Below are 27,124 nucleotides of genomic sequence, written 5' to 3' on the forward strand. Positions count from 1 at the left end.
TGCTAAAGTCTCTGCCACATGTGCATCGGTTCATTTGATCTTTTGTCCAGCAGACATTTTGAGTGGAAGTTGTGGGCTGACTTGGCCAGTTGTCAGAAATAATGGACAGGTTGGAATGCTGTTGCGGGGGTACAATGGTTAGGGCCCCAAGAATGCCCAACTGATGAACCAGACAATAGCCACCCACCTCAACCAAGTTCCTGAAGGAGATGCGTGCGTGCACGTGCAAACACACACGGAGAGTGCACACACACACACACACACACACACGGAGTGAGAGTGCCTAAAGAAAGCAGAGTTCTGCTCTGTTATTAGGTGGACTTGAGCCCTGTGGCAGACACTACTGGGGCTCTGCCCACATCCCCACAAACCTCAGCATTCCAGTGCATGAAGCCCCAACTTGTGGCTGCTGGTACCTGCATCTTCTTGTCTAATGGCTTTCTCTGGTTGACAGAACCCCATTCTCCTTGCCAGGCTGAACTGCCCTGGAATTAATGCTCTTGAGAGCAGCCTCTAACCAAGGCTGTGAGGAGTTGGTGGGTAAAGGCTCCAACTACTTGTCCCTCAGGTGGGATGACTCTGAGGCAGTGTTCTACATGGTTCTCCAGAAATCCCCAGTGGAGTGAGGCTCCCGTTGCCTACAGTGGTAATTTGCATGATAATGTGCCCATTACTGACTGTCTTTCTTTCCTGAGATCACTTTTCTACCCCCTACCTGTGTGTCCTGGGATCACTCTCCAATAAACAACTTGCACTAGGATTCTTGCCTCAGAATTAGCTTTTGGAAGACCCCAACTAAGAGAGGTGAGCTTTTCCCTGGGGACCTCTTTTTTCCACACCCCAATTGAGCTTGACATATCCCATCACATCTAAGCCTGAGTCAGATCTTATGCACACTGGCCACTGGGAGGGAAGAGACAGAGGAGCAGATACTGCCAGGAGTCACCCACATGTGCTAAATTGTGACTCCTCTCACTGGCAGATGTAGCCCATCTGTTCCCCGGAATCTGGACAATTCAGTGGCTTCTTCTTCCTGAGGGTGTGCATGTGTGTGTAGATAGGAAGTCCCTTGAAAACCCTACCTCCCCTGGAAGTGGGCAGGAAACATCCATCCTGTATGAGTCACTGGAGGCACCAAGATGAGTGAGCCATCATCACTGCCCTGGAGATACTCATAGGGCAAATGCGTTATTACGGTTCGGTGAAATCTACACTAACAGTCCTGTGTGTAGACAGTTGTTGGAGCAGCAAATTGGAGCAATGAGTTGGATTCTTGGAGAAGTCTTCACCAAAGAGGTGTTACTTCTACTGGGTTTTAGTGAATAAGTTGGAATTTGTTAGGGTTTTCATGGTGGAGGGAAAAGACAATAAGGTTAAGTATGCCTAGACCCGTAAATCCCCCACCTGGAAGTGACACACACCACTTCTGTTCATGTTCCTTGGCTAAAGTAAGTCACAAGGTCCTACCTAAGCACAAGTGGGTGGGGAAGTACATTTCTACCATGCGTCCATAAGGGAATGATTCAAACTAGCCAATCCTACATTTGTTTATGCTGCTTTGCCTGTTCCTTTACATGGAACCCACAATAAATGTTCTTGCCTACAATTATTCCCTCTCCCCCTGCCTCCTAACTGACCCTGGTGCTTCCCCATGTGGCCCCTACGGCATAGCACGCCTCTCCTCTTGGGAACTGTGAGTAACAAACTATCTTTCCAATGGCAATTGTTTCCTGATCCATTTTCCTTACCAGAGCTAAATAATAATAAAGTATGTTACAACACATCCATATTCTGATATCTCAGCTATTTATGATATCAGACACTGAGAACTGGAAGATGCATAAGCAGGTACTCTGGGTCCCCAGACTGGATTACTGCAGGCAGGGCATGACCAAGCTGGCTTGAACCAGCTGAGAGACTCCCCTCTCCCAGATTGCACCTGATGTCAAGAGGAAGAGAAACCCCACTCCTGTCCTGAGAACAAAAAATGAGGCTGAGGTGTTCCTTTGAGGGAAATGAGTCATCAACTTCCTATCTGATCAATTCCCACAAAAAAAGGGCAAGCCCAAGCTTTGGGGTCTGCATGGCTTCCTTGCTGGGATCCACTACCAGACTTCCCAGAGATCTCTTTGGTGCTGACCTCCCCTCAGGGAAGGGAGTAGACATAGGTGACTGACAGGGTTGGTGTTTGCTGCTGCTGGCAGACCCCAGGGAAGCCAAATTGCTTCCTGAAGTTGACCCACTGCACATGGACCTCCATACTCTGGTGGCTGTTCTGCAGCCCTGGCCAGAGCTAGTGAGACCAAGACTGTGGAAATATGGGCTGTGGGAAGTGCTCCAGGTGGGATTCTGGACTTAGGTACTGCTGATTAGTCCTGATATTAACACTGTGATGTTGAAGATTCCTCCCTGGGCTTCATACTTCTTGTCTGTAAAATGGCCACAGCGGTCTTATTTCTTGACTCAGAGGATTGCTGTAAAGATTGACCTCCTCAACCCACAAGAGAGGTATCTACAAAAAACAAAATGAAATTAAACAAAAAAGCAAGCAAAAAACTACAGCAGGCACTATAATAAATGGTGAAATATTGATAGCTTTCCTTCTGAGATCAGGAATGAGACAAGGATGCCTGCTATTATTACTTCTTTCCAACATGTACTGGCAATACTAGCTGGTGCAACAAGGTAAGAAAAAGAAATAAAATGTTTAAGGATTGAAAAGGAAAAACTAAAACTCTCATTTTTACAGATGAAATAGAATATGGTATATTTTTTTAAAGTCAAACAATCTACAGATAAATTGTTAGAATAAGTGAGTTTGGCAGTGTTGCTGGATACAAGGGCATTATACAAAAATTTACTTCTATATGTAATATGTTCCAGATCTATATTGCCGAGTAACAAACCATTCCAAAACTTCATGGGTTAAAATAACAATAATCGTCTATTATCTCTCATGGTTTCTGTGTGTTTTGGATTCAGGAAGCACTCAGCTGGATGTTTCAGAGTTTTTCATGTGGTTGCAGTCAGGTAGTAGATGGAGCTGGAACAGCAGGGGACTGGCTAGGCATTTTCCTCTCTTTTCTTTAGTTTCAAGGTCTCTGCATATGGATTCTCTGTGTGGGTTACTTTAGACTTCTTCAAAGCACAGCAGCTGAGGATGTCTTACACAGTGGCTTAGGGTTGCAAAGACAAATGTCCCAAAAGAGGGAGCCAGACAAAAGATGTATCAACTTTCATCACCTAGACTCAGAAGCCACACAGCATCACTTCTGGTACATTCTATTTGTTAAAACCCAGTCACCAAGACCAACCCTTTTTAAGGGTTAGACTCCACCCCTTTGGAGGATGTCAAAGAATTTGCTGACTTATTTTAAAACTACCACACTGTACTGGCAACAAACAGATAATTAAAAAATATATATATATAAAGGAACCATTGACAATAGCGTCAAAAACATAAAATACCCAGGACTAAAAGTAATAAAAGATGTGCGAATTCTCTACATAGGAAACGACGAAACATTGCTGAGATGATTTTTTAAAAAAACCTAAATAAATGAAGGGACATACCATGTTTATGGATAGGAAGACAATGTTGACAATGTCAGTTTTACCCAAATTGATCCAAAGATTCAAGGTGCAAATGCAAATGTCAAGAACAGTCAAGGCACTCCTGAAGATAAAAGTGGGTAGATTCATGCTATGGGACATTAAGACATTATAAAACTATAGAAATTCAGACTGATAATGGCACAATGAGAGACAAATAGGCTAATGGAACAGACTAGAAAATTCAGAAACTGTCCAATGCACACATGGACTCCCTGATTTATGACAAAATTAACACTGCAGAGAAGTGGGAGGAAAGGTGATCTTTTCAATAAATACTGCTGGGTCAGTTGGATGTCCAGATGGAAAAAAGGAGAGAGGCCAGTGGGAAATTCCTTCTAATGAGATATGGCAATGAATTCTAGAAAAAATGACTGCTGAAATTTATTTAGAAGTCCTTTCCTTTCTGAGCTGTAATTTCCTTCTGTTGTTCCCAAACCTTTAGTGAAAGTCTGTTTCCCACACCTGTCTTGTATTAGGGGATCTTTATGGTCACAAATAGTGGTCCTAGCTTGAAGCCAGGACCAGCAAAGCCCAAATTGCAGTTGGGAGCTAAGTTCTAAGCTGGTTCTTGGGTGGGCAAGGGGCTCACTCCCTTTTTTCCAGATAGCATCTCATGTCCTGCTGCCACCCAAGAATCCCATTCTAATTCACTTCTGCCTCCTGGCCTTGCACCCTTCCCAGCAAGGCATCCTCAGTGTGCCAGAGTCAGGAAGGCAGAGGGCAGTGGTGGCCCAGTCAGTGGGAGGTGAGGGAGTAGAGACTGTTAGAGTAGACAGTTCTTAGATGGGAAGGGGAGGAGCAACAGGCCAGCTGCCAGCAGGTGATGTGAAGAGTTAGGGGGCTTTTTTTATGTGTGTGTGTGTGTGTGTGTGTGTGTGTGTGTGTGGCGGGGGAGACTGTTTCAGTCACCTCTCTGTCCCACCATGGGAGCCATCTCATTTCCATTCTTCTCTCACTCCAGAAGACCATGGTGGTGGTGGTGTTCGTGGTGATGGGGGTGGCAGATTCTGGACACTTCCCCAGAACTTCACTTTCTGGCTATTTCTACGGCCCTCTCTCTGTCATTAAAGGGAGAAGGATCCTTCTGCCTTCTCCGGGTGGTTTCAGTCCTAGATCCTCTGGGGGCAGCGGAGCCCACTCCATTACCGACGCCACAAGTCCTTGTCTCAGTTTCCTCATATGTAAAGTGAGAATTTAAGCAGCAATCCTCCAGGGCCACTCTCGCAGTGACTCAGATCAGTGGGACACGGAGGGAGAACATCCTAACGTCAGCCTCGGGCTCTAGGCCGCAGCCCCGGGGTAAGGCAGCACCCATCTCCGAAAGTGTGCCTTCCCTTCCGCCACATTTAGGGCTCAGCGACGCCCTAAATATCTAGGGCGGGGAGTGTCCCACTTCTGGGGAGGGGTGTCGTACAGGCTTCTCCCTCCCTTCACCCTTGGTGGCGGAAGGCAGGACGGGAAAGGGCCGTCTGGACCGGCGCGCAACCCTCCGGAACCCCCGGGGGCGGAGAGCCAGGCGGGGGACCCGGCGTCTGCCTGGCCCGCGGGAGGAACCTCCACACCCGGGTCCGGGCCCCAGGCCCTCCGCGGCGCCCGAGGCCGGAACAATAGCGCGCGCTGGCGGGCGGGGGCGGGGCGCTCCGCCGGGCGCCGCCCCCGGCCCGCCCCCCGCGCTCCCACACTAGCTCGCACACTGGCTCGCACACTGGCTCCCACCCGCCGCCCGCCCAGGCACTACCCGCGGGAGCCGCCGCCGCCGCCGCGCCCGCCATGGACGTCCGCCTGTACCCCTCGGCGCCCGCCGTAGGCGCGCGGACCGGGGCCGAGCCGGCCAGCCTGGCGCCCCTGGACTATTACCACTGCGGCAAGGTAGGCGGGGGCGGGGTGGGGGCCCGGGAGGGCGGGGCCTGCCCGCGCCTTCGGACCCAGAGCCGAGCCAGAGCGCCCCGGGCTGGAGCGCGGGCAGCAGTACCACAGCGGCTCGGGACGCGGGCGCTCTCGGGGACACACGCGGGGAGATGCCGGCGGTGCCGACGCGCGGGGACACGCACCCATCAGCCCCGCCGACGGGCACATGCCACTCACGCCGATCCCTTGGCGGTGACACTCACGCCCAGAGTTGTTGGGATCACAGGCAGAAGTCACCCCGACAGTCACTCACACGATGTCACAGTGACACACACTCACCCACGTCCCCCTGACAGCCTCGCATGCATTCACAAGCCGACACACAGTGACCCACTGTCACACACACAGCCATCCTGCTTACACTTCCGTCCCACACAAGTCACCCTGACAGTCATTTATTTCTACACAGCCACACGCAGTCACTCGCCCACCTGCGCTGCCACACCGCCACATGCAAGCCACCCGGTCCCACACTACGACGCCACACACCGCGTTCCATGCCCCCATCCGCCGTCACACGCAGTCACAACTGGGGACAGGCACACAAAGAAGTCGCTCCGACAGTCACTCGCTCACGCTCCCAGTGACTCAAGACAGTCGCACGCTGTCACCCATAGCCACCCCATGGACGGGGAACCTCAGGCACCCTAATCGCCCTGACAGCCACACAGTCACACGCGGTCACACCCGGGGGCAGCCGCGGCCACCACATCGCCCCTCCCCCACCTCGGCCGTCCACACTCGCGCGTGGGCGTTTTAACTTTTCGGCGCCGCAGCGCACTAATTGGGCCGTTTGGTAATCGGTTGTCACCGCCCGGCGGGGCCTCGGATTGCAAGCTGGCCATAGCCCAGCGAGGCCTGTCCCCTCCCGGGAGCGAGGCCTGTCCCCTCCCGGCTGGGGCTGCGGTGAGGGATACCCCTTCTTTCCCGAGATCGCCGCCTCCACCCGCAGGCAGGTCCTAGCCCTGCTGCTTCGGGCGCGATGCGAGCTCGCGCGCCTGGAAGCCCGGACGGGCGGCGACCGACCCCGCTCCCCGCGCCGAGCCCAGCCCGGGACGCTGAGGTGCAGCGGCGCAGCGCGCGTCTCCTCCCTCGCCCGGGAGGGAACTTTCGAACTTAGTTAGAAAGCCGGACGGTCCGTGCGTCCGCGGGTCTGTGCGTTGGTCCGGGGCCGGCCGGAGCCGAGCGCGGCTTTTCGTCACTCGGAGCCCGGATTGAACGGCGCGCGTGGGTTTCCCCGCGGCCCTGGCGCAGACGCGCGGGCTCCATGGCACTGTGTGGTGAGTGCGCGTCGGGTGGCTGGGTCGGCGGCCCTCCGGGGCCTTAACCCCACCCCACGGGCTTTTCGTCAAGCTTCTTGCTGTGGGGATGCTGCGGGGAGGGGGCGTCCCCGCGCGGAACCTGGGGCCGCCCAGCCTGAGTGCGTCCTCAGGCCTTGGGGAGCGGCTTCTGGACTCTGGGGGCACAGCCCTGCGCAGTTCGTCTGGGGCTTGGGGTGGGGTCCGGGGCCCTCAGGGCCGGGGGCGGCGTGGGCCGGGGGCAGGCGGCAAGTGAGGTCTCTCAGAGGATGGGGCGATTATCTTTTGTCCGGTGACGGGCAAAGTTAGAAGCCGAAGAGGGGGATGGTGTCTTCAAGAGAAGGCCGGTTCTCGGGCTGCTTCCATCTGACGGAGGAAGAATTGATTAGAAGTAGCAAGTGGAGTCTTTAGGAAGGAGAAGACGGTTGGGTTTGGGGCAGCTCGTCTATCTTCTGCCCTTGGCTTTGTTATTTTTTAAAATATGAAGTTGGCAAGGTTCCAGCTCCTGGTTTGGGGGCCGGGGTGAGATTGGGGATTTGGGCCTCAGAGTCTGGTTGCATGGGTGCCCCTCGCCTGCAGTGCTCCTTTTGGGGGTGGTGTTTCTGTAAACCCCATCAGAGTGGGGTGGTCTCATAAGGGGGCCTTTGGGAGGTGGAACTCAGCCGAGGCCCCTGCTTTATTCTGATGCTCTGTAAAGCTCTGACTCAGCACCAAGAACCAGTGTGAAACCCTGGTGGGAGGGAACCAATCAGGGAGTCAGAAGCTGGTGATTCTGGTTTCTGCCTGTGAACTAGGACCCCTGACCCAGAGCTGAGGGTGTGTCCCGGTGGAGGAGGGTGGCAGCTGTGCCGCTAAGGTAGGTGACAGAAGGGTCTGGCATTGCATTTGGACGTGGGATCTGCTTCTCGATCCTTCAGCCTCATGGCAGGGTGAGGCAGAGAAAGTCACTTGGCTCAGGGAGCGGTGGGTCAGAAGCCTGTCGGTAGCAGATCATCAGGGGGCAGTCGCCTTCAGCGCTGGCGGTTGCGGGGGGCTGGGGCAAGTTGTGCCCAGGAGCTGATGTTGAGGGACTGGGGAGGCTCCGTCCTTACGGCTGGTCACTCTCAGAACTGGAGGGGAAACAGGCCCAAGATGCAGCCATGACCACAATTGGGGTCTATAGACTGGGCTGCAGAACCAGGACACAGCCTGCATAACTGGGGGCTCTGTCCCTGGAGCCCAGTTAAGAGGCTTGTCCCCACACGGCCTGAGAAACACAAGGGCAAGCCTTTGCCAAGTGATGCTGGACAGCCATGGGGCAGTTGACCTGGAAGGGCCCTTGGCGACCGTTCCCTTGGTGACTGTCCCCTTAGCGATCCTCTAACACAGAGATTCCAGCCTCTTTAAACCAAAGTCATGAGCAGTGGCTGTTCTTTGGGTATCTTTTGTTTGAGAAGATACACAATGACTCAAAGCTGCTATGGTTTCATTTTTGCTTTGAAATAGATGTTTATTAATCACTATAATATTAGCATGCATTTGAAAAATAGCTTACAAGATATGAAACAGGCACATTACTTATTTTACGTAGTAATGGCACCTGGTGAGCATAAGGGTTTGTGGCCCTGTAGCTCTGTCTGTGGCCCCCTACTGGGAACCATTAATCCCCTCCTTCTTCCTTCACACAAGGGGAAACTGAGTCATGGAGTAGTATACTCATAGGTTACGTAGCAAATGAAGAGCACAGCTGAGGCCTGAACCCAAGCTCCTGGACTCCCAGCTTCACACTTGTCTGGTGTTCCCCACACACCTCTGCCATGGTTTGGGGGTTAGGAGTCATGATGTCCTTCTAGGGTAACTATGAAGTCCCTTCATTAGGGTTTTGGCAAGGTGTTTTATCAGGCTGGGGGCATTGCCTGGGACTTCTGCTCAACCATGGCAGACTAGTGGAAACTGGCCATTGGGATTGGGCAAACCTGGATTCAAATCTCCGCTTGTGGCTTTGTGACCTAGGGCAAATGATTTTAGCTCATTGAGATATGATTTACATACAATAAAATGCAAATTTTTTTGTGTGTGGTACGCGGGCCTCTCACTGCTGTGGCCTCTCCCATTGCGGCGGAGCACAGGCTCCGGACGCGCAGGCTCAGCGGCCATGGCTCACGGGCCCAGCCGCTCTGCGGCATGTGGGATCTTCCCGGACCGGGGCACGAACCCGTGTCCCCTGCATCGGCAGGCGGACTCTCAACCACTGCGCCACCAGGGAAGCCCTAAAATGCAAATTTTAAGTGTACTGTTCCATGAGTTTTGACAAATATAACCACACATATGGTGTGGTTATATCCCAATCCAGATATAGAACATTTCTGTCACCCCAGAAAGTTCCCTCATGCTCCTTTCCAGTCAGTACCCCCTACCCTTAGAGGAAACTACTTATCTAATTTCCATTATCAATGCTTTATTTAAGTTCAGTTTAAATGTACTAAGTTAATTTCAGTTTTAGAACTTATGAAGCATATACATTTTTGCATTTGGGTTCATTTTGCTCAACGAAGTGTCCTTAAGATTCATCCATGTTGTGTATGTCAATAGTTTTTTCTATTTTATTTAGTAATATTACATCGTACGAATATAGCACGATTTGTTTATTCGCCGATGGACATTTGGGTTTGTTTCCATGTTGGGGCTGTTATAAATAAAGCTTCTGTGAACATCCTTATACAAGGCTTTCTGTGAGTGGGGCAAATTATTTAATATCTCTGAGCCTCAGTATCCTCTTTAGGACAACATTGTCTACCTCTGAGGTTCGGGAGAGTTAAGTGAGTTGATATAGGATAGGAAAGTTCTTGACACATACCAGCTACTAATTAGATAACAATGCTGTCAACCACCTGGGACCTATTCCAGTAAAAGGCTTAGCATCTCTGTGTTCCAAGTAGCCTTAATCCCTGGTCCAAACATCCTGGGTACAAGGTCAACCCAGGATGAACCCAGGGTGTTCAAGGCCATCCTGGGTAGCACTTTCTCCATGCAGTGCTCCATGGCCAACAACCTTCTCTCTGTCTCCAGGCACGCCCCATCACCCCAAGAACTGGGGTTCAAAACTGCATGGGTTTTGACATGTTCTGTCATCCATCATTCAATCAACAAACAGTTATCGAGCACCTCTTTGTGCTAGGCACTGCACTAGGCAACTGATGGTACAGCAGTGAAGCAAAGTGACACATATTGCTACCCTCTGGAGCTTACATGTCAGCATGGAAAGGCGTAAATATATGGGTGAGGTAGATATGGTATTGTGACTGATGCCATCATTACAACTATGGAGAAATATGAATCAGGGAAGAGGGTTAAGGACATTAGGTCCAGGCGCTGGTTTGCAGTTTTAAGTAGGGAGGTTGGGGAAGGCCTTGTGGTCTAGATCAGTAGGTCTCAAATTTATGTACCCATTAAGCATCCTCTGGTAAGATTTGAAACAAAAACAGATTCCTGGGCATCTGTTCCTGCCCTGAGATTCTGATTCAGCTGATGTGTGCTGGGGTCCTGAGGGTCTGCCTCTCTGATGAGCGCCCATCCATGCTGCTGCGGCTCTGGAGACCACACTTTATACAGCAGCGATTTGGTTGTTTGTATACAGGCTTTTGTGGGCTCCCACCAGGCAGGAACCATGCCCAGCACCTGGCACAGTGCCTGACCCATAATTACTCAGGAAATTGTGCTGGCGGGTGAGTGATTCAACTCTCCACCCACACAGCTCTGGGCGCAGCATCTTGCCCCTGGATGGGATCTAGAAAAGCTCGGTTAGTGAATGATTGCAGGCTCCTTATGGTGAAAATCTATGAAGTAGAAGTTGCTGGTCCCACCTCACCCAGACTTGAGATATGAGACACCCGCTCAGCAACCCTAGTAGATGAGGTCCCCGCAGCATCTTTCTGCTGGGGCACAGGTGGCTGTGGATGGGTCCTGGGGAAGGAGCCCTGGCCCTGAGGGAGCTCTGGAAGGGTGCCTCTGTCTCTGTTAGGAAGATTTTTTACTTTCTGTCTAAAGGTGCTCCCTATAGCCCTCCCCCAGTGTGTCCCAGAGGCTCCTCGAGGACCACACTTCCGTACCTTACCAATGTCAGGAGCAGCAGCCCAGGCCTGACGCAGCCCCTCCCCGCCCCCCCCCCCCCCCAGTCTGCTGGGTGACCTTGAGCATGACAGTGCCTTTCTCTGGGCCTCTGTTTCCCTCTGTGCAAAGGGAGAGCACATTAGTGACCATTAGCCTCATGAGATGGGGAGCTATGGTGTGGAAATATAACGAAATAAAGTCTGGGGCATGTCCTTTATAACTGTAGAGTGTGGTGCACCGGCAAGGATGAGGATGATGCTTTTTGTTTTGTTTTGCTTTGTTTTGCGGTATGCGGGCCTCTCACTGCTGTGGCCTCTCCTGTTGCGGAGTACAGGCTCCGGATGTGCAGGCTCAGCGGCCATGGCTCACGGGCCCAGCCGCTCCACAGCACGTGGGATCTTCCCAGACCGGGGCACGAACCCGCGTCCCCTGCATCGGCAGGCGGACTCTCAACCACTGCGCCACCAGGGAAGCCCGGGATGATGCTTTTTGAAGAGATAGGCCCTCATATGCATCAGAGGATAGTAACCACCGTGTCTGTCTCTTTTGTATTCCCAGAGCTTGCCTGGCACATAGGTGCTCAGTAAATATTTGCCAATTGAACAAATTCAGGGCTGGCCTGTTGTTCCCTGTGGCTTGAGGAACTTAGCATCTGTTTGGCTCTTATAATCCGAAGACTTTGCGGTGAGCACATCGTGTCCAGAGCAGGGCAGGGCAGGGGCCAAGAGTCTTTTGGTTGACCTGACATTCCTAGAAGAACTTCCCTGAGTGGGTCCAGGGAGCAGAGCCCAGCATGGAGAGCAGCCAGTAAACTGGGAAGAGCCTCACCCGCATCCCAAGGATCGCCCTGCAGGGTGGCTGCCAGCTCCGTGTGATTCTGTAGGGCGTCTATTTTGCTTCTCGGATTTCCCAGCGCTGGTCTCAGGTTAGGAAGGCAGTGTAAATTCTGGGACCTGGCAGACCTGGGTTTGAACATTACCTTACCATCTTCAGTGCAGGCAAGTTATTTCACCTCCCTGTGCCTCAGTCTCTGCATCTGGAAAATGGGCACATCAACACCTCCTCCACAAGGTTGCCATCAGAGCTGGAAATCCTGCCTGTAAGGGACTCAGCCCCAGCAGGAAGTACTTTCATTTCTATTCACAAAGAGCAGCACAACTGAAAGTTAAAATGCAAGAGGAATCTAGTTTCAGCACTGGCTGCTGGGGGAAGTGTCTTCCTAACAACAGGCCTTTCCATGCCTTGGTCTCTGGATCTGATTTTCCTGGGCCTAGGGTTTGAAGAGGTCTCTGTGCAGCATTCTGGACAGACAAGGAGCTGCTCACTTCCTTTGCATCTTTCTTTTTCCTTCTTGAATCTGTGTGGGAGGGGAGGTGGGTTTAGGAGGCAGAGAAGACTGGTTCAGACTGCAGCTGCACCGTGCATCGGCATGGGCCGCTGACCTTGTGCACATGATTCAACTGCTCCAGTTTTCTCATCTGTACAAGGGGACAGTGATGCGTTCCTCATATTGTAGCTGTGAAGCTCAGATTAAAGTAACAGACATGGAAGTTCCCTCTAATGTAGAACAGTGTTTCCCAGCCTCAGCAATATTGACATTTTGGACCTGACAGTTCCTTGTCTTGGGGGTTGTTCCATGCATTATAGGATGTGGAGCGTCATCCCTGGCCTTTACCAGCCGGATGCTAGTAGCACCCCACACTCTAGTCACGACAATCAAAAATGTTTCCAGACTTTGCTAAGTATTCCCTGGGTGGGGAGGCAAAATCACCCCTGTTTGAGAACCACTAATCTGGAAAGTGTGGTTCAGATAAACTAGGAGATGATGGTGATGAGAGTGGCAGAGCTTTGGGGCTCGTGCTTTCTGTTCGGTATTTTAGTCCTGTGTCTCCTTGTCAGCAAATCCTGTATCCATGTGGTTGACAGTTATCCTGTTTGTTTATTTACATGGACCAAAAAAACCTACATAGTGATTTTTCAGCATGGTTTGGGAGCAGCAGTAAAAACATGTGGTAAGTAATTATTAACTTAATGAGTCGTGGTAAACTGTAATTTTATATCTTAGTGAAAACATGTTGTATAACACGGGATAATAAATTTTGTTCAATTACCCTGATGCTTAAACTTGCTACTGTACAGTTGCGATTTCTGGTGCCTGCTAGAATGAGCAGCAAGGTTGTGGCTTTTCAGTGCGTAATGACCTGTTTCCTGCTGGGTTTTTCAGATGTTCAGCAGGTTTTAATGAGTGCCTACTGTGTGCTAGGGGATTCAGCCCTGTCCTGAAGGTGCAGGGACTCAATAGGAAACTCGGCTTTCCTAGATGAAAGGCTGTGTGGAATATACTGGCTTGAAAGGCGCAGAGTCATAATTAAATATATAATTGTCTGGGGAAGTGATAGTGTCAGAGGTGTGGGAAGGCTGCACATGGCAGAGTCTTACAGGGAACACCAAGCAGGCCACATGGGGGGCATGCAGAGTGGTGGGAAGGCGTTCTAGGCAGAGGGGCACCCATTGCAAGGTGGCTTGGAGGGGATTTGGGGATACTGTCAGCCTAAGTCAGGGAGTGCTGCCTGCAGAGGGATGACAGCAGGAATCGTTATACGGAGGGAGGAGGGAGGGTCGCATCCCAGCTGGTTGGATTTTAAGTAGAAAGGTGCCTTGGAGCCAGAATTATGGTTCAGAGTATGGAATGTTTCATGATGCTGGATCCAGACCATTGTCAGTCACTGTCTCTTGGTCTTCTGCTGTGGGAAAGTTTTTTGGTCTTTTGTTTGTCTGTTTTTTGGTGGAGAGTTTAATATTATTATAAATGCCTACAAAATATCCTTCACTTGTATGAAACTGGGGTTTATCATAAGTAGGCATCCTATTTTTTTTACTGCAGTATAGTTGATTTACAATATTGTTTTTGTTTCAGGTGTACAACAAAGTGATTTAGTTTTATATGTATATATATATATATTTTTTCAGATTCTTTTCCATTATAGGTTATTACAAGATACTGAATATAGTTCCCTGTGCCATACAGTAAATCCTTGTTGTTTATCTGTTTTATATGTAGTAGCGTGTATCTCTTAATCCCATACTCCTCATTTATCCCTCCTCCCCCTTCCTCTTTGGTAACCATAAGTTTGTTTTCTATGTCTGTGAGTCTGTTTCTGTTTTGTAAATAAGTTGATTTGTATTATTTTTTAGATTCCAGATATGAGTATATATATATATATATATATACACATATGATATTTATCTTTCTCTGTCTGACTTACTTCACTTAGTATGATATTCTCTAGGTCCGTCCATGTTGCTGCAAATGGAAATATTTCATTCTTTTTTATGGCTGAGTAGTATTCCATTGTATATGTATATACACACACACACGCACCACATCTTCTTTATCCATTCACCTGTTGTTGGACATTTAGCTTGCTTCCATTGTCTTGGCTTCTGTAAATAGTGCTGCTGTGAACATTGGGGTGCATGTATCTTTTTGCATTAGAGTTTTCGTCTTTTCCAGATATTTACCCAGGAGTGGGATTGCTGGATCATATGGTAACACTATTTTAGTTTTTAAAGTAACCTTCATACTGTTTTCCATAGTGGCTTCACCAGCTTACATTCTGCTCTGGGAAAGTTTAATGACTTGTGTTTGGTTTCCCCCAGTAGCCAGGGATGCTCTGCTCCTCAGACTTTAGTGCAACAGAATCACCCGGAGGGCAGTTAAAACACAGAATGCTGGTGCCACCCCCAGAAGTTCTGATTCAGTAGGTCTGGGGAGGAGTTGAAAATATGCAGTGCCAACAAGCTGGTGATGCCACTGCTGCTGGCCTGGGAAGCACACGTAGAGAGCTCAGCTCTCGTCTAGAATATGGGAGGATTTTCCCTCCTTGGCCTGGAACAGTAAGAAGGTACTGCTGGCCTGGGGCATGTAGCCCTAACTTGGACGTGGTCAGGTGTCCCAGAGACTCCTGCCTTTTTCAGGACCCCCGTGGGTCATGGGGAGCGTCTCCTTCACCTTGGAGAGAATCTTACATTGGACTCCCTGGAAATAGACTCTGATGTGGAGAGTTGCCTGTGGAAGGAAGGTGTATCTGGGGGGAAGTTCTGAGGAGGTGCACCTTGAAGGGAGTAATGGAAGCATGGCTGGGCAGAGGGAGATGCTGGCCTGGGATACAGTTAATGATGAAAGCATCCCACAGGGACCTTTGGAACTGGACTCCAGTCTGTCTCAAACTGAGGCAAGGGGGCCGCCCATTCCTTTGATTCTTGCATCTTCTGGTCACTGGCTTCAGGTGGCCCCCACAGGGTATAGCTGTGAGCCCAGAAGTTAGGGAATGAATGGGTGGAAAGGGAAGCACCACAGTGTCCATTTCACGGAGCTGCATTTGGGGGAGAAAACTCACCTTCTTCTTGTTTCCCAAGAAATCAAGGGTCAGCATATTGATGATTAAATTTTAGAGACTTTTGAGTCACTTACTAGATTCTTCGTTGCTTCATGCTGTGAGGGAGAGCTGGGAGATAACTGCTTCTTAGGTCCGAGTGAAGAAAAATGATAATTAATGGAATTTTCTGGGGCCCAAGGAGATTCTCTTACACATTCCTAGGTAGGATTCCAGAGTTCTTGCTCTGAGATGTCGCACATTTTCCCGTGTGGTAGGGAGGACTCCACATTGATTTCTGAGGAGTTTCTGGGCCATGCCTGAGTCAGTCACATCTGGGCAGGGGACCGTGGCTTTCTCTTTGGACTGGAGTCCTGTCACATTCTTCAAGAGCCTCTTTGCCCTGCCTCCACCTCAGGGTAGGTCAGCATCCATGGTGGTCCCTTTATCAATCTTTCAGCTTTTCTGAGCAACCAGGAAGCTCAGAGGCAAATGCCTGTGTCACTTGTAGGCATGATATAGGATATCATGGGACATCTTTTTTTCTTCTAATTTTTATTTATTTATTTTTGGCTGAGTTGGGTCTTCGTTGCTGCACGCGGGCTTTCTCTAATTGAGGTGAGCAGGGGCTACTCTTCGTGTGGTGCGCGGACTTCTCATTGCGGTGGCTTCTGTTGTGGAGCACGGGCTCTAGGCGCGCGGGCTTCAATACTTGTGGCACGCGGCTCTAGAGTGCAGGCTCAGCAGTTGTGGCTCGTGGGCTCTAGAGTGCAGGCTCAGTAGTTGTGGCGCACGGGCTTAGTTGCTGTGCAGCATGTGTGATCTTCCCAGACCAGGGCTCAAACCCGTGTCCCCTGCATAGCAGGCGGATTCTTTTTTTTTTTTGGTAACATCTTTATTGGAGTATAATTGCTTTACAATGGGGTGTTAGTTTCTGCTTTATAACAAAGTGAATCAGCTGTACATATACCTATATCCCCATATCTCCTCCCTCTTGCGTCTCCCTCCCACCCTCCCTATCTCACCCCTCTAGGTGGTCACAAAGCATCGAGCTGATCTCCCTGTGCTATGTGGCTACTTCCCATTAGCTATCTATTTTACATTTGGTAGTATCTATAAGTCCATGCCACTCTCACTTTGTCCCGTCCCAGTTTACCCTTCCCCCTCCCCGTGTCCTCAGGTCCATTCTCTACATGTGCGTCTTTATTCCTGTCCTGCCCCTAGGTTCTTCATAACCTTTTTTTTTTTTTTTTTTAGATTCCATATATGTGTGTTAGCATACGGTATTTGTTTTTCTCTTTCTGACTTACTTCACTCTGTATGACAGATTCTAGGTCCATCCACCTCACTACAAATAACTCAATTTCGTTTCTTTTTATGGCTGAGTAATATTCCATTGTATATATGTGCCACATCTTCTTTATCTATTCATCTGTTGATGGACACTTAGGTTGCTTCCATGTCCTGGCTATTGTAAATAGTGATGCAATGAACATTGTGGTACATGACTCTTTTTGAATTATGGTTTTCTCAGGGTATATGCCCAGTAGTGTGGGATTACTGGGTCATACGGTAGTTCTATTTTTAGTTTTCAAAGGAACCTCCATGCTGTTCTCCACAGTGGCTGTATCAATTTACATTCCTACCAACAGTGCAGGAGGGTGCCCTTTTCTCCACACCCTCTCCAGCATTTATTGTTTCTAGATTTTTTGATGATGGCAATTCTGACTGGTGTGAGGTGATACCTCATTGTAGTTTTGACTTGCATTTCTCTAATGATTAGTGACGTTGAGCATTCTTTCATGTGTTTGTTGGCAATCTGTATATCTTCTTTGGAGAAATGTCTATTTAGTTCTTCTGCCCATTTTTGGATTGGGTTGTTTGGTTTTTTGATATTGAGCTGCATGAGCTGCTTGTAAAGTTTGGAGATTAATCCTTTGTCAGTTGCTTCATTTGCAAATATTTTCTCCCATTCTGAGGGTTGTCTTTTCATTTTGTTTATGGTTTCCTTTGCTGTGCAAAAGCTTTGAAGTTTCATTAGGTCCCATTTGTTTATTTTTGTTTTTATTTCCATTTCTCTAGGAGGTGGGTCAAAAAGGATTTTGTGTGATTTATGTCATAGAGTGTTCTTCCTTTGTTTTCCTAAGAGTTTTATAGTGTCTGGTCTTACATTTAGGTCTCTAATCCATTTTGAGTTTATTTTTGTGTATGGTGTTAGGGAGTGTTCTAATTTCATTCTTTTCCATGTAGCTGTCCAGTTTTCCCAGCACCACTTATTGGCAGGTGGATTCTTAACCACTGCGCCACCAGGGAAGCCTTCATGGGACATCTTTTGCTCATTAACTCACTCTCAATTTCATTTCATTCTTCTATCATTTCCCCCTTTGTCTTGAGTTCTGCCATTCTTCTTCTTTTTTTTTTTTTAATGTTTTTATTCTCTATAAAATAAACAGAAATATATTAGAATAAAAAAAAGTAGAGCCCCCTCTCATTCTCTTTCATTTTCCCCACTGCCCTCTCAGCCCTGCTCCCCAGGGCTAACCACTGAGGGGAGTGTGGTGGGTATACTTCCAGGCCTAACCATTCTTCAGTCAGTACTTCTAATGAGTTTATTGTTTCTATTTCTGTAATCACTTTTTCATTTCTCAGGATTCTGTATTGTTTCTTGATTGGGCTTATGTTCTAGTAGCCCATTCTTTTTTTTATGGATGTGGGAATGTCTTGAATCTTTTTGAAGATAATGTTTCAGTTTTTTTTAAAAGTTATCTTCTGTTTGCTGTATTGACTCTGTTTTCTTGCTGGTTAGGTCTTTGGTTCACTTCCTGGTCTCTCTTTTATGCTGATGTTTTCTACAAACGCCTGGTGATTCTTGGTTGATGTTTTTTTGTGAACAAGGGTCCAGATTGATCTGTTCTGTCGTTGTAAGTTCCCTCAACGTCTGTGAAAGCCACGAACATGTGGGTAGGCAATGTGAATGTCGATTTTCGGTGCCCTGGGTGGGGCCTGTGTGTAGACACTTAAAGCTGGAGACTTCTACTAGAGCATGGGACCAGCTCACTTGAGGTTGGGGACATCTGTTTCTCTTATCAGCCAGCAGTTACCCGTGGGCACTGGTGCACTTTGTTTTTCCTGCATCATGTCCATCCATGGTGGGGGAATCCCTGAGACAGATTTCTCATTTAATTAAAGAGTTCTTCTTCCTGGCTTTAGCCTCAGGGCAAAACCAACAGTCAGCTTCTCTGAGGACTGTAGACTAACACAAAGGTCAAGTCACCTCCCCCTGCCCAGGGCTTTCAGCCCCTGCTGCCCCTGCTTTGGGATTTTCTGGGGTTCAGTTAGGAAAATAGCTTTTCTGGAGGTCTTGTGTTGGTGTGCTGGTGCCTTAGAACTGATAGATTTCATTGTCAGTCTGTCTCTTCAACTTCTTCCTTTCCAGCACCCTCTCAATGATTCTGGTGCCCAGCCCTTTCTTGTTTTCTTATGGGCTCTTTTGGAGTTATTCAGTTTTCATCTCCCTATCTGAATTATGAATATATGTGTGTGTACATATGAATTATGAAGATGTGGGTGTATCTACCTCCCCTTTTTTGTCATTCTGGTGGGGTTTAGAAGAGGGGAGAGGAAAAAGTATGTGTTCTACCCATCATCTTGAACAAAAAGCCCCCCTCACAGATTTTTATTTCTAAAATTTGTGCTGTTTTATGGAGAAAAGTAGGGTAGAAATAAGCACAAATTATTCTCTGAGCATCTACTGCATGTCAGGCTCACGCACTCATATCATCTCGCTGAATCTTCGTAAGAACTATGCTACACACGTGTGTCCCCATCGTGTCGCTGAGAAGACTGAGATCCAAATAGGTCAGGTTACAAAGGGCAGCAGAGGAGCTGATTGGCAGAGCTGGAGTTTGGCCTATGCCCTCCCTGCTCCTGCAGCCTCCGTAGTGCCCGCTGGAGCTCTCACCCTCTGCAGGGATGCAAGAATGGACCAGCCCGCCCCTTGTTTTTACTGTTGATGCATTGCCTATTCTGGGGGCTTGGGGGTTCCCAGCTGGGCCTTCTGCCTTGGTTTTCAACTTCGAACATCATTTGGTAATAGAATGCCTTCACATTAGAGCTAATTCAAATGTGCTTATGTCGGAGTTGGGCCTAATTTGTAGGAATGATATAGAAACCTGTTGGAAATGAATCCAACTCAGTAGTATAACCCAGGGTCAATCTCATGCATAAATTTTATTGTTCCGCACTGCTATGTTTTGACTCGAACTGAACTTGATAATGTGGAAGGTGGACCCGGGGCCTTTCTTTTTGCTCGTTTATTCTGCGAAGATTTAACGAGTGCCTATTGGGTGCTACCTACATTATTTAAGGAGGTCTCTTTACCCCACCCCACCCGTATGCATTCTCTGTTCTATATGCCCACCAGAGCTGTAAGTTAATTTTTATACAAACCCAGATAGTGGATTCAAATATAACTTTTGAGTTCTATGGAAGTGCCTGGGTTCATATCCTGTCACTTACAAGCTGTGTGACTTTGGACCTATCACTTAACCTCTCTGAGCCTCAGTTAGCTCACATAATGGCATTTGCATCTCAGGTTTGTGGTGAGGCCTCTGGGAGATCAGGTAGGTCGTTCCCTCCCTCATTCCTGTGCCAGGTGCTGTTCAGGTCAGCTGGGCCTTCGAAGGACAGTGAGCATAGATGTCATCCCAGGTTTTTATGTCTTTTCATAAATTGGAGGTCTAAGGAGCTTTTGAGTTCAGAATTAAGTGTAGTGGTGTTTCTGGTTGGGGTGGTCTCGTTTCTCCTCTGTATCAGTTCTCTTCTTTCTCATTGAAGCTCTCACAGGAACCCTTTAAAGTTCAATTAAACATTCAGACTCACAAGACTCACACAGGTTACCCTTGGTACCCGTCTCCTTGAAGGACTTGGGACAGGAACCACCTCTTGCCAGCAGGGCACATGATCTGTCCCTCTTCTGTGGGAGTACTTCTAGCAGTGGGCTCTGTGGGAGCCCACAGAGGTGGCCAGCAGCTCTTCTCTTTGTCAGCCCCCGCCCTGCCAGGTTTTGGTAAAGATGCAAGGGAGCGAGACCCACAATGGGTGGGTTTGGAAGCCACCCTGACTTAGAAGCTTTAGTTGCCAAAGGAACATCTCTTGTAACAATTCCATAGTATCCACATCAAGGGTCCCTGCAAGGGGCATGTCAGTTACAAGAGTCACTACACTCAGGGCAACTTTAACTATGGCTTCTTTATCAAATCTTTGTAATGTATTTATAACTTATTTATAGTTCCTTCCAGTCCAGATGCAACTTACCAATCAAGGGTCATTTTACCACAAGCAGAGTTACCTAGTAATATAGTTAGCATCCTGCCTACATCAGGTTTCCAAGGGAGTTATGTCAGACAGTTAAAAAAGCTGAAATGCTTTTGCAAAAGGGAAAAGGGTTTGGTTAACCCTTTGTCCATATTTGCCATGCTATTTTCCCCTGAGGTATGGCGCTTTTCAGCAGTTCTTTTGGAGGGATGAATGAAGCCCTTGGTATGTTTTGAAATGTATCCCATGCTTGTGTACGTTTTCTGATTGATTATATAAGACACACTCACACTCTGGCCAAGAGATATGCTTTGGAGTCATATCGGCCTGGGATCAAATTCTGGCTTTGAAACGTATTAAGAGTTAATTCATTTACTCATTCATTCATTCAGCCGTGCAAAGAACATTCACTGCCTGCTGTATGCAGGGCTTGGAGGCATACGCCAGGCATGGAAAGGAGATGAAGACCTGGTCCTTGTCCTTGAGAAGCCACAGTCTAATATATTAGAGAGACAGGCAGAAAGAAACAATTCCAAATGGGTGTGAGACCACCAGGCCAGGCAGCGGGGGAGTTAGGGAAGTCTTCTCTGACTAGGGGACACCTGGCCTGTGCTTGAAGGTGAAATTGGCCATGTGAAGAAGATAGGGAAAAGCATTCCAGGTAGAAGGAACAGCACATGCAAAGCCATCGAAGGGGCCAAGAGTGTCAAGAGATGTGGCTAGAGAGGGGAGCAAGGCCATTTGGAAAGCTACTTAGTATCTCTGGGCCTCAGTTTCCTCATCTGCAAAATGGGATTAACTGTGCTTACCTGTTGATGAAATTAAATGAGATAATAATGTGTGTTTAAGCATCTGGGATACTTAATTTTAATTCCCTTTCCAAAACTCTCTATGGGTGCCTAAGAGCCAAACTTTGATTTTAAATGAGACAAAGAGAAAAAAAAAACCAAACCTGCAGGGCCTGGCCTCCCACCTGTGCAGTGCAAGCATTTCCTCCACTGGCTCTTGTGTCAGTCCTTTTACTTGTCTTGTGGATCGATCGCTAAATGTTTGCGTGCTGTCTTGGATTATGTCTTATAGTATCAGTGAAGCACATAATTGTGTTTTCCTAAAGACTCCACGTTAACAATAAGCCACCACCCTGTTGTGGCGTCTTTGGGACAATATTCCCTCTGCTGACAGCCTTGAGTCTGTCCGATGCTCTGTCAACATGTCCTGTCACTTGCTGCTTTGTCTTGCTTTCCTGAAATGTGGCCACCGCCCACATACAAGCTGGGGGCACTTAGCTTTTGGGGACATTCACTATCCAGTGACCACAAGTCACACATCACAGTGAGCTGAGGAACCATGCCGACCGTGATGGAGCGCCGTCTGATGTGTAAATTAGATCCTGTCATTTCTCTGGGCAGAATCCCTCATGGGTCTCTGTTGTGGCTTGGTGAACTCTGCCCAACTGAAATCAGACCTCTGCTTAAAACCTTCCAATGCTTCCCCTGGTGTGTAGGTAACATCAAATGCCTTTTCTGGTGCAGACATCCTGGTGTGATCTAGCCCCTGCCTGCTTTTCCAGCCTCACTCCCAGATGCTCTGTCCAAGGCCCCAGGCTTTGTGCTGGGGATACGGTGGGGAGCAAAGCCAGCCTCCATTGACTCTGTTCTCACTACCCCACCCTTCTTGCTTTTCCCCAGACACCTCCACCCGCATGGTCTTTTTTGCTTGAGGGGCCTTGCATATGCTGTTCCCTTGGTCTGGAGTGTCCTTGTCTTCATTCTGCACAAGGCTGGCTCCTGTTTACCCTTCAGGTCTCAGCTTTATCCTCACCTCCTCCAAGACTCCGACTCCCCTAATCTATGCAGTTACCCTGTTATTCTCTATCTCAGCCTCCAGTGTATTTTCCGCCTTGCATGACATATCTATGATATGACTTGAGTGTCTGTTCCACCTTGAGGACAGTAAGCTTTCCAACCAGTGGCATCATGCTTGTTTTCTTCACTCCCTAGTCCCTGGCACCTTAGCGTGGTGTCTGCTATGTAGTAGGTGCTCAATAAAAAGAAAGAATGAATCAGTGTGGTGGTTATACTTTCCAGAGATGGCCACCATAACATATCCCAGGCTGTGTTTCCAAGAATAATTCGCTTACCCTCTCTGGGCCTCACTTGTCATATTTGTACATTGTTGCCGAGAGGATTAAACACATAAATGTGAGAGACACAGTGTGTGGGCCTTGCAGATGTTGTGAATAAATGTGCGTTCCCATTGTAACGACAGAGCCCAAGGAAGAAAGTTGGAATGGCAGTCAAGAGGGCTGATGGTCGAAACCCTTAGGATTTTTCATCAATGCTTGACTCTCTGGGGGCAGGGCTGGCAGACCTCAGCCCCCTGTTTTGTCCACTTCCCATCTCCCTGTGGGTAGTGACCTTGCCATTTTCAGGAGGGAGGTGTCACTCCTGGTTGGTTGGGTTGGGGTATCTGGGGCACAGTTGGCCTGACCTTCGGAGATAAGGAAATCTCTCTCTAGCCTGTGGGATTGCTTCTGTTGGGCAAGTAGGACTTTTTGGTCACTTCTGTCCTGAAGTTATCACCCCGTTTTCTTATTAAACTGTAAATTTTGAAGACTGTGTTCCCTGCCAAAAAGTTGGGGAAATCACCCGCTACTGTCCTACCACACAGACTCAAGAACAGGGTTTATTTGAGCACTTTCCTTCCTTACTATTTAATGCTGCAGACGTCTCCCCTCCACCCCAGTCCCCCAGAAACCCCTTACCCATCTTTTTCTTTCCCCTTCTCACAGTGTGTAATGTACTTATTCGTTCTTTTTATTGTTCATGTCCCACTAAATTATCAGCTTCACAAGGGCTGACTCTTTGCTGGTGGCTCATGGATGTCGCTCAGAGCAGTTCTCGCTGCTCTGCCTCTGGTCTTGGCATTCCTGACCTACCTGGCAGGCTCCTACATTTTTAAGTTTCTGCTCAAGTGCTACCCCCTCTGGGTGGCCTTTGCTGCCTGCTGCCCACCCCTGTACCCAGCACCTGGCACACCATAGGCTCCCTGATAACTGGAGTATTCTCTGTCCCAGAGACGGGGCCTCGAAGGCTGTGTCTGCGAGGTTGGACTTTGTCTCAAAGGTGGTGAGAGTTGAGGTGTGTTGCATTTGAGAAGAATCTTTGTGGCTGTCTTAAGGGGAAAACAATGGATGGGGGCAAGAATGGATGCAAGTAGACAGTGGGGAAGTGATTACTATCGTTTAGAAGAGGACTGGTGATGGCTTGGGGGATACACTTTCCAATATGGTAGCCACTAGTTACACGTAGCTATTGAAATTTAAAGTAAAATGGAATAAAATGTAGTTCCTCAGTCACACCAGCCATATTTCAAGTGTTTTATAGCCCCCGTTGGGCAGCGTGCATATAGAACATTCCCGTCATTGCACAAAGTTCTCTTGGACCCCCCTCTGGCTTGGACTGTACTGGTGGGATGAGAATGGGGAGAAGTAGAGGGATATGGAAGATGTTAGGAGGTGGAACGTATGCGCTTTGGGGACGGGTTGGCCGTGGGGTGTGCTAGAGAGGGGGTGTCAAGGCTAAGACTAGGCTGCTGGCCACGGCCCAAGTAGACCTTCTGGCTCAAAGCAGCGAGCGCTTTTATGGCTCTTGATTCAGGGCATCACGTCAGAAGGATTATCCACTTTCCACCAACAGCACGAGAAAGCACCCATTTTTTTTGGGTGCACCGCGCGGCATGTGGGATATTAGTTCCCTGACCAGGGATTGAACCCGTGCCCCCTGCAGTGGAAGCGCGGAGTTTTAACCACTGCACCACCAGGGGAGTCCCAAAAGCACCCACCTTATCGCACCCTCCTGGCAGAGTTGATTGTCTTTTGAAAAACCTTCAATCGTGTATATGCCTCTTGCCAAACCCGCCTTCACTCGGGGTCTAGCATGTGCACCGTGAGGTCTTTGTGATCAGGGAATTATATGTATATTAATGCAGATTTCAATAAAAAGAGTTATGTTTGCCATTGTGGTACGGTCTGATGCTGTTTAAATGCCTTTGGTAATATCTTCAATGAGACGGCAAATAGAAAACAGGAAAGTTAGTAATAAAAAATGAATTAGGGTGATTAGCAAAAGGTGAACCGCTTCCCTCCTCAGGCAACAGGCCGAGATGATGGAGTGCAGGGCTCCTCCTGTCCAAACACCCGGCTGGATTATCGCAGCCTCTGTGGCTGGCCCTGGGGTCTCCTCGGCACATAGGACTTGGTTATTGCATTTCGTTTTGCAAAGGTCACAGGCATCCCCTTGGAGGGACTCTGAAGGGGCTCATTCCCTGGGGTGGGCTAGAGTGGGGCCTCTGAAGAGGAGTTTCTAACTCAGGGCAGGTCAGGAACCTTCTTCTTCCAAGGCAGAGACATCAGTGGCCTTGCTTCCCCTTCCTTCATCCTCCAAGGCCCTGGGGAGTCTGTCCTCTTTGCAACATCTTCTCCAAAGGTGCCCTTGGAGAACCTTTCCTAGCTGTCTGGTGCTGGGGTTTGGGGTCCCTTCAAGAAGGCAGTAGAGGCAAACACTCTAATTGCCTAATGCAAACACTGGGACTGGTTCCTGGGGCATCAAAGAGAAACAGAATTCTGGTGACCGTGTACAGTGTGGGGGACTGGAGCTCAAATCAGAAGGACACGGAGCTTCACGTCCACCCAGAGCATGGAGCATGGAGATGGCACAGCTGGTGGTTGGGATGGTTATGGCTACACTGGTCGGCTCACTTCCATAGTCGATGGCCAGGGCTGGGTAACACACGTGTTAGCTATATGATTGCCAAAACAGATGGGCAGATTTGGTTAATACCACGTTGGTTGCATGATCCCCCAAATGGGATAACTATCTCTCTTAATAGGAATCATGTAAGGGTCTTGTTAAAATGCAGATTCTGATTCAATAGATCTGGGTAGGGGTCAGAGACTGTTCATTTCCTACAAGGTCCGGGTGATGCTGAGCTGCTAGTCAGTGGACCACAATTTGAGAACTGAGGACTTTGTGTCAGGCTGAGCTCCCTAGCCCACCTTCCTGCCTCTGTCCTTCCTGAGAGGTCACTGCCAGGCTGTGTGCTGGTGCCTTGGAGGTGAATGGTGGAAGGACCACAAATAATCATCCCGGATGAAGACAGATGTGGGCTTGGGGTGTGTCAGCCTTTAGGGCGAGGACTCGGTTCTGAATCATCTCTATGCTTCTTCCTGCTCTTCCCCAAGGCCTGAGTTTTCTCCCCAAGTCAGAGCTGGCAACATCCAGCTCTTTCCCTCTTATCCTTCAAGTAAAGCTCTTTCTCTCTGTGTCTCATGTTATGTAAGCTACAGTCACAACTTGGCACCTGGCACAAAGTGCTGACCTCAAACATGGAAACTCCTCCTGCCACACAGGGTTGTGGGGTTAAGATGGCAGTGAGGGGTGCCAGCGGGGTGGGGATTTATTGAATTCCTATGTGCCAGGCACTGTGCTCGGTGTCTTATGTACACTGTCTTATTTAACCCTCACAATAGCCCTTCACATTATGTATTGTTACCATGTCACAGACACCTGACACCTGTCAGGTGATGTGTGTCAGGTGACACCTGAAGCTCAGAGAGGTTGAGAAACTTGCCTAAGGTCACTCACCTGTTAGTAGCAGAGCAGATCAGGAACCGGAATCTGTGTGCTCTGGAGTCATGATCGTTATTCTGCAGCACGTGTCCTCCCATGTACAAAGAATCTTTAGCTTCCTTTGGGACGCCCTTTCACATACGCTCCCTGTTTAGACTCAGATCACGCCTCCTGGGGAAATCTGGCATGGGATGTGTCATTCTCACTGCAGAGACAGGCAGACCTAGGCACAGAGGCAGTGCCCATCTTGTCCAAGCTCAAGCCAGAGTCATAGGCCAGCAGGGCTCAAACCCAGGCGCTTGACCTTCACCCCCCAGCTGCTTTCCACCTCCCAAGAAGATTTTGTTGTTCTCAACTTGATGTTGTATAGATCAGACCTATGCTCTTTGACTGTGAGCGTATCATGGCCCATATTCTTTTGTTAGCTCCTGTATCAGTTATCGCTTGCTGTGTAACAAGTCACCCAAAATTAGTGCTTTAAAACAGCCACCATTTTATTTGCTTATAATGTGTAGGTTGGCTGGAGGGCTTTCTGTGCTGGGCTGGCCTCTGCTGGGCTCTGTCCTGCATCTCTGGCCACTTGGCCAGTGAGCTGACAGCTGGGTGATAGAGGATGGCTTCACCCCTGTGTGTGTGTGGCACTTGGCAGGCTGCTGGCTGGGGGCTGACTGTTGGGTCAGCTTTCCCAGAGCCTCTCATCCTCCAGCAGGCTAGCTCGGGCTTGCTCACCTGGTGCTCCAGGGTTCCCAGTGCAGCGAGAGAGCTCACACCAGGGCACAGGCGCTTTTCAGGCCTTTGCTTGAGGCACATTTACTGCTGTCTCGTTGGCCAGATAAAGTCACATGGCTAAGCCTGGCTTCAAGGCATGAGGAAACAGACTCTGGCTCTTGAT

The 27,124-nt window shown here is 48.9% G+C and overlaps 1 protein-coding gene across 2 annotated transcripts in view; it reads left to right on the forward strand.

Annotated features, from left to right (window-relative positions):
- The first annotated feature begins 5,358 nt into the window (after nucleotides 1-5,358).
- The window catches only part of TOX2 (TOX high mobility group box family member 2), a 131,261-nt gene continuing 109,495 nt past the window's right edge, over nucleotides 5,359-27,124 (forward strand). The window contains exon 1 of one of the 2 annotated variants that reach the window (XM_067708196.1): nucleotides 5,359-5,484. In XM_067708196.1, the coding sequence (XP_067564297.1) occupies nucleotides 5,386-5,484 (99 nt within the window). In that variant the 5' untranslated portion in view covers nucleotides 5,359-5,385. Of the gene's footprint in view, nucleotides 5,485-6,606; nucleotides 6,804-27,124 lie in introns of those variants that run through there. The other variant, XM_067708197.1, reaches the window with a different exon arrangement.

This window comes from Pseudorca crassidens, chromosome 15 (assembly GCF_039906515.1).
Source record: "Pseudorca crassidens isolate mPseCra1 chromosome 15, mPseCra1.hap1, whole genome shotgun sequence".
Lineage (NCBI taxonomy): Eukaryota > Metazoa > Chordata > Mammalia > Artiodactyla > Delphinidae > Pseudorca > Pseudorca crassidens.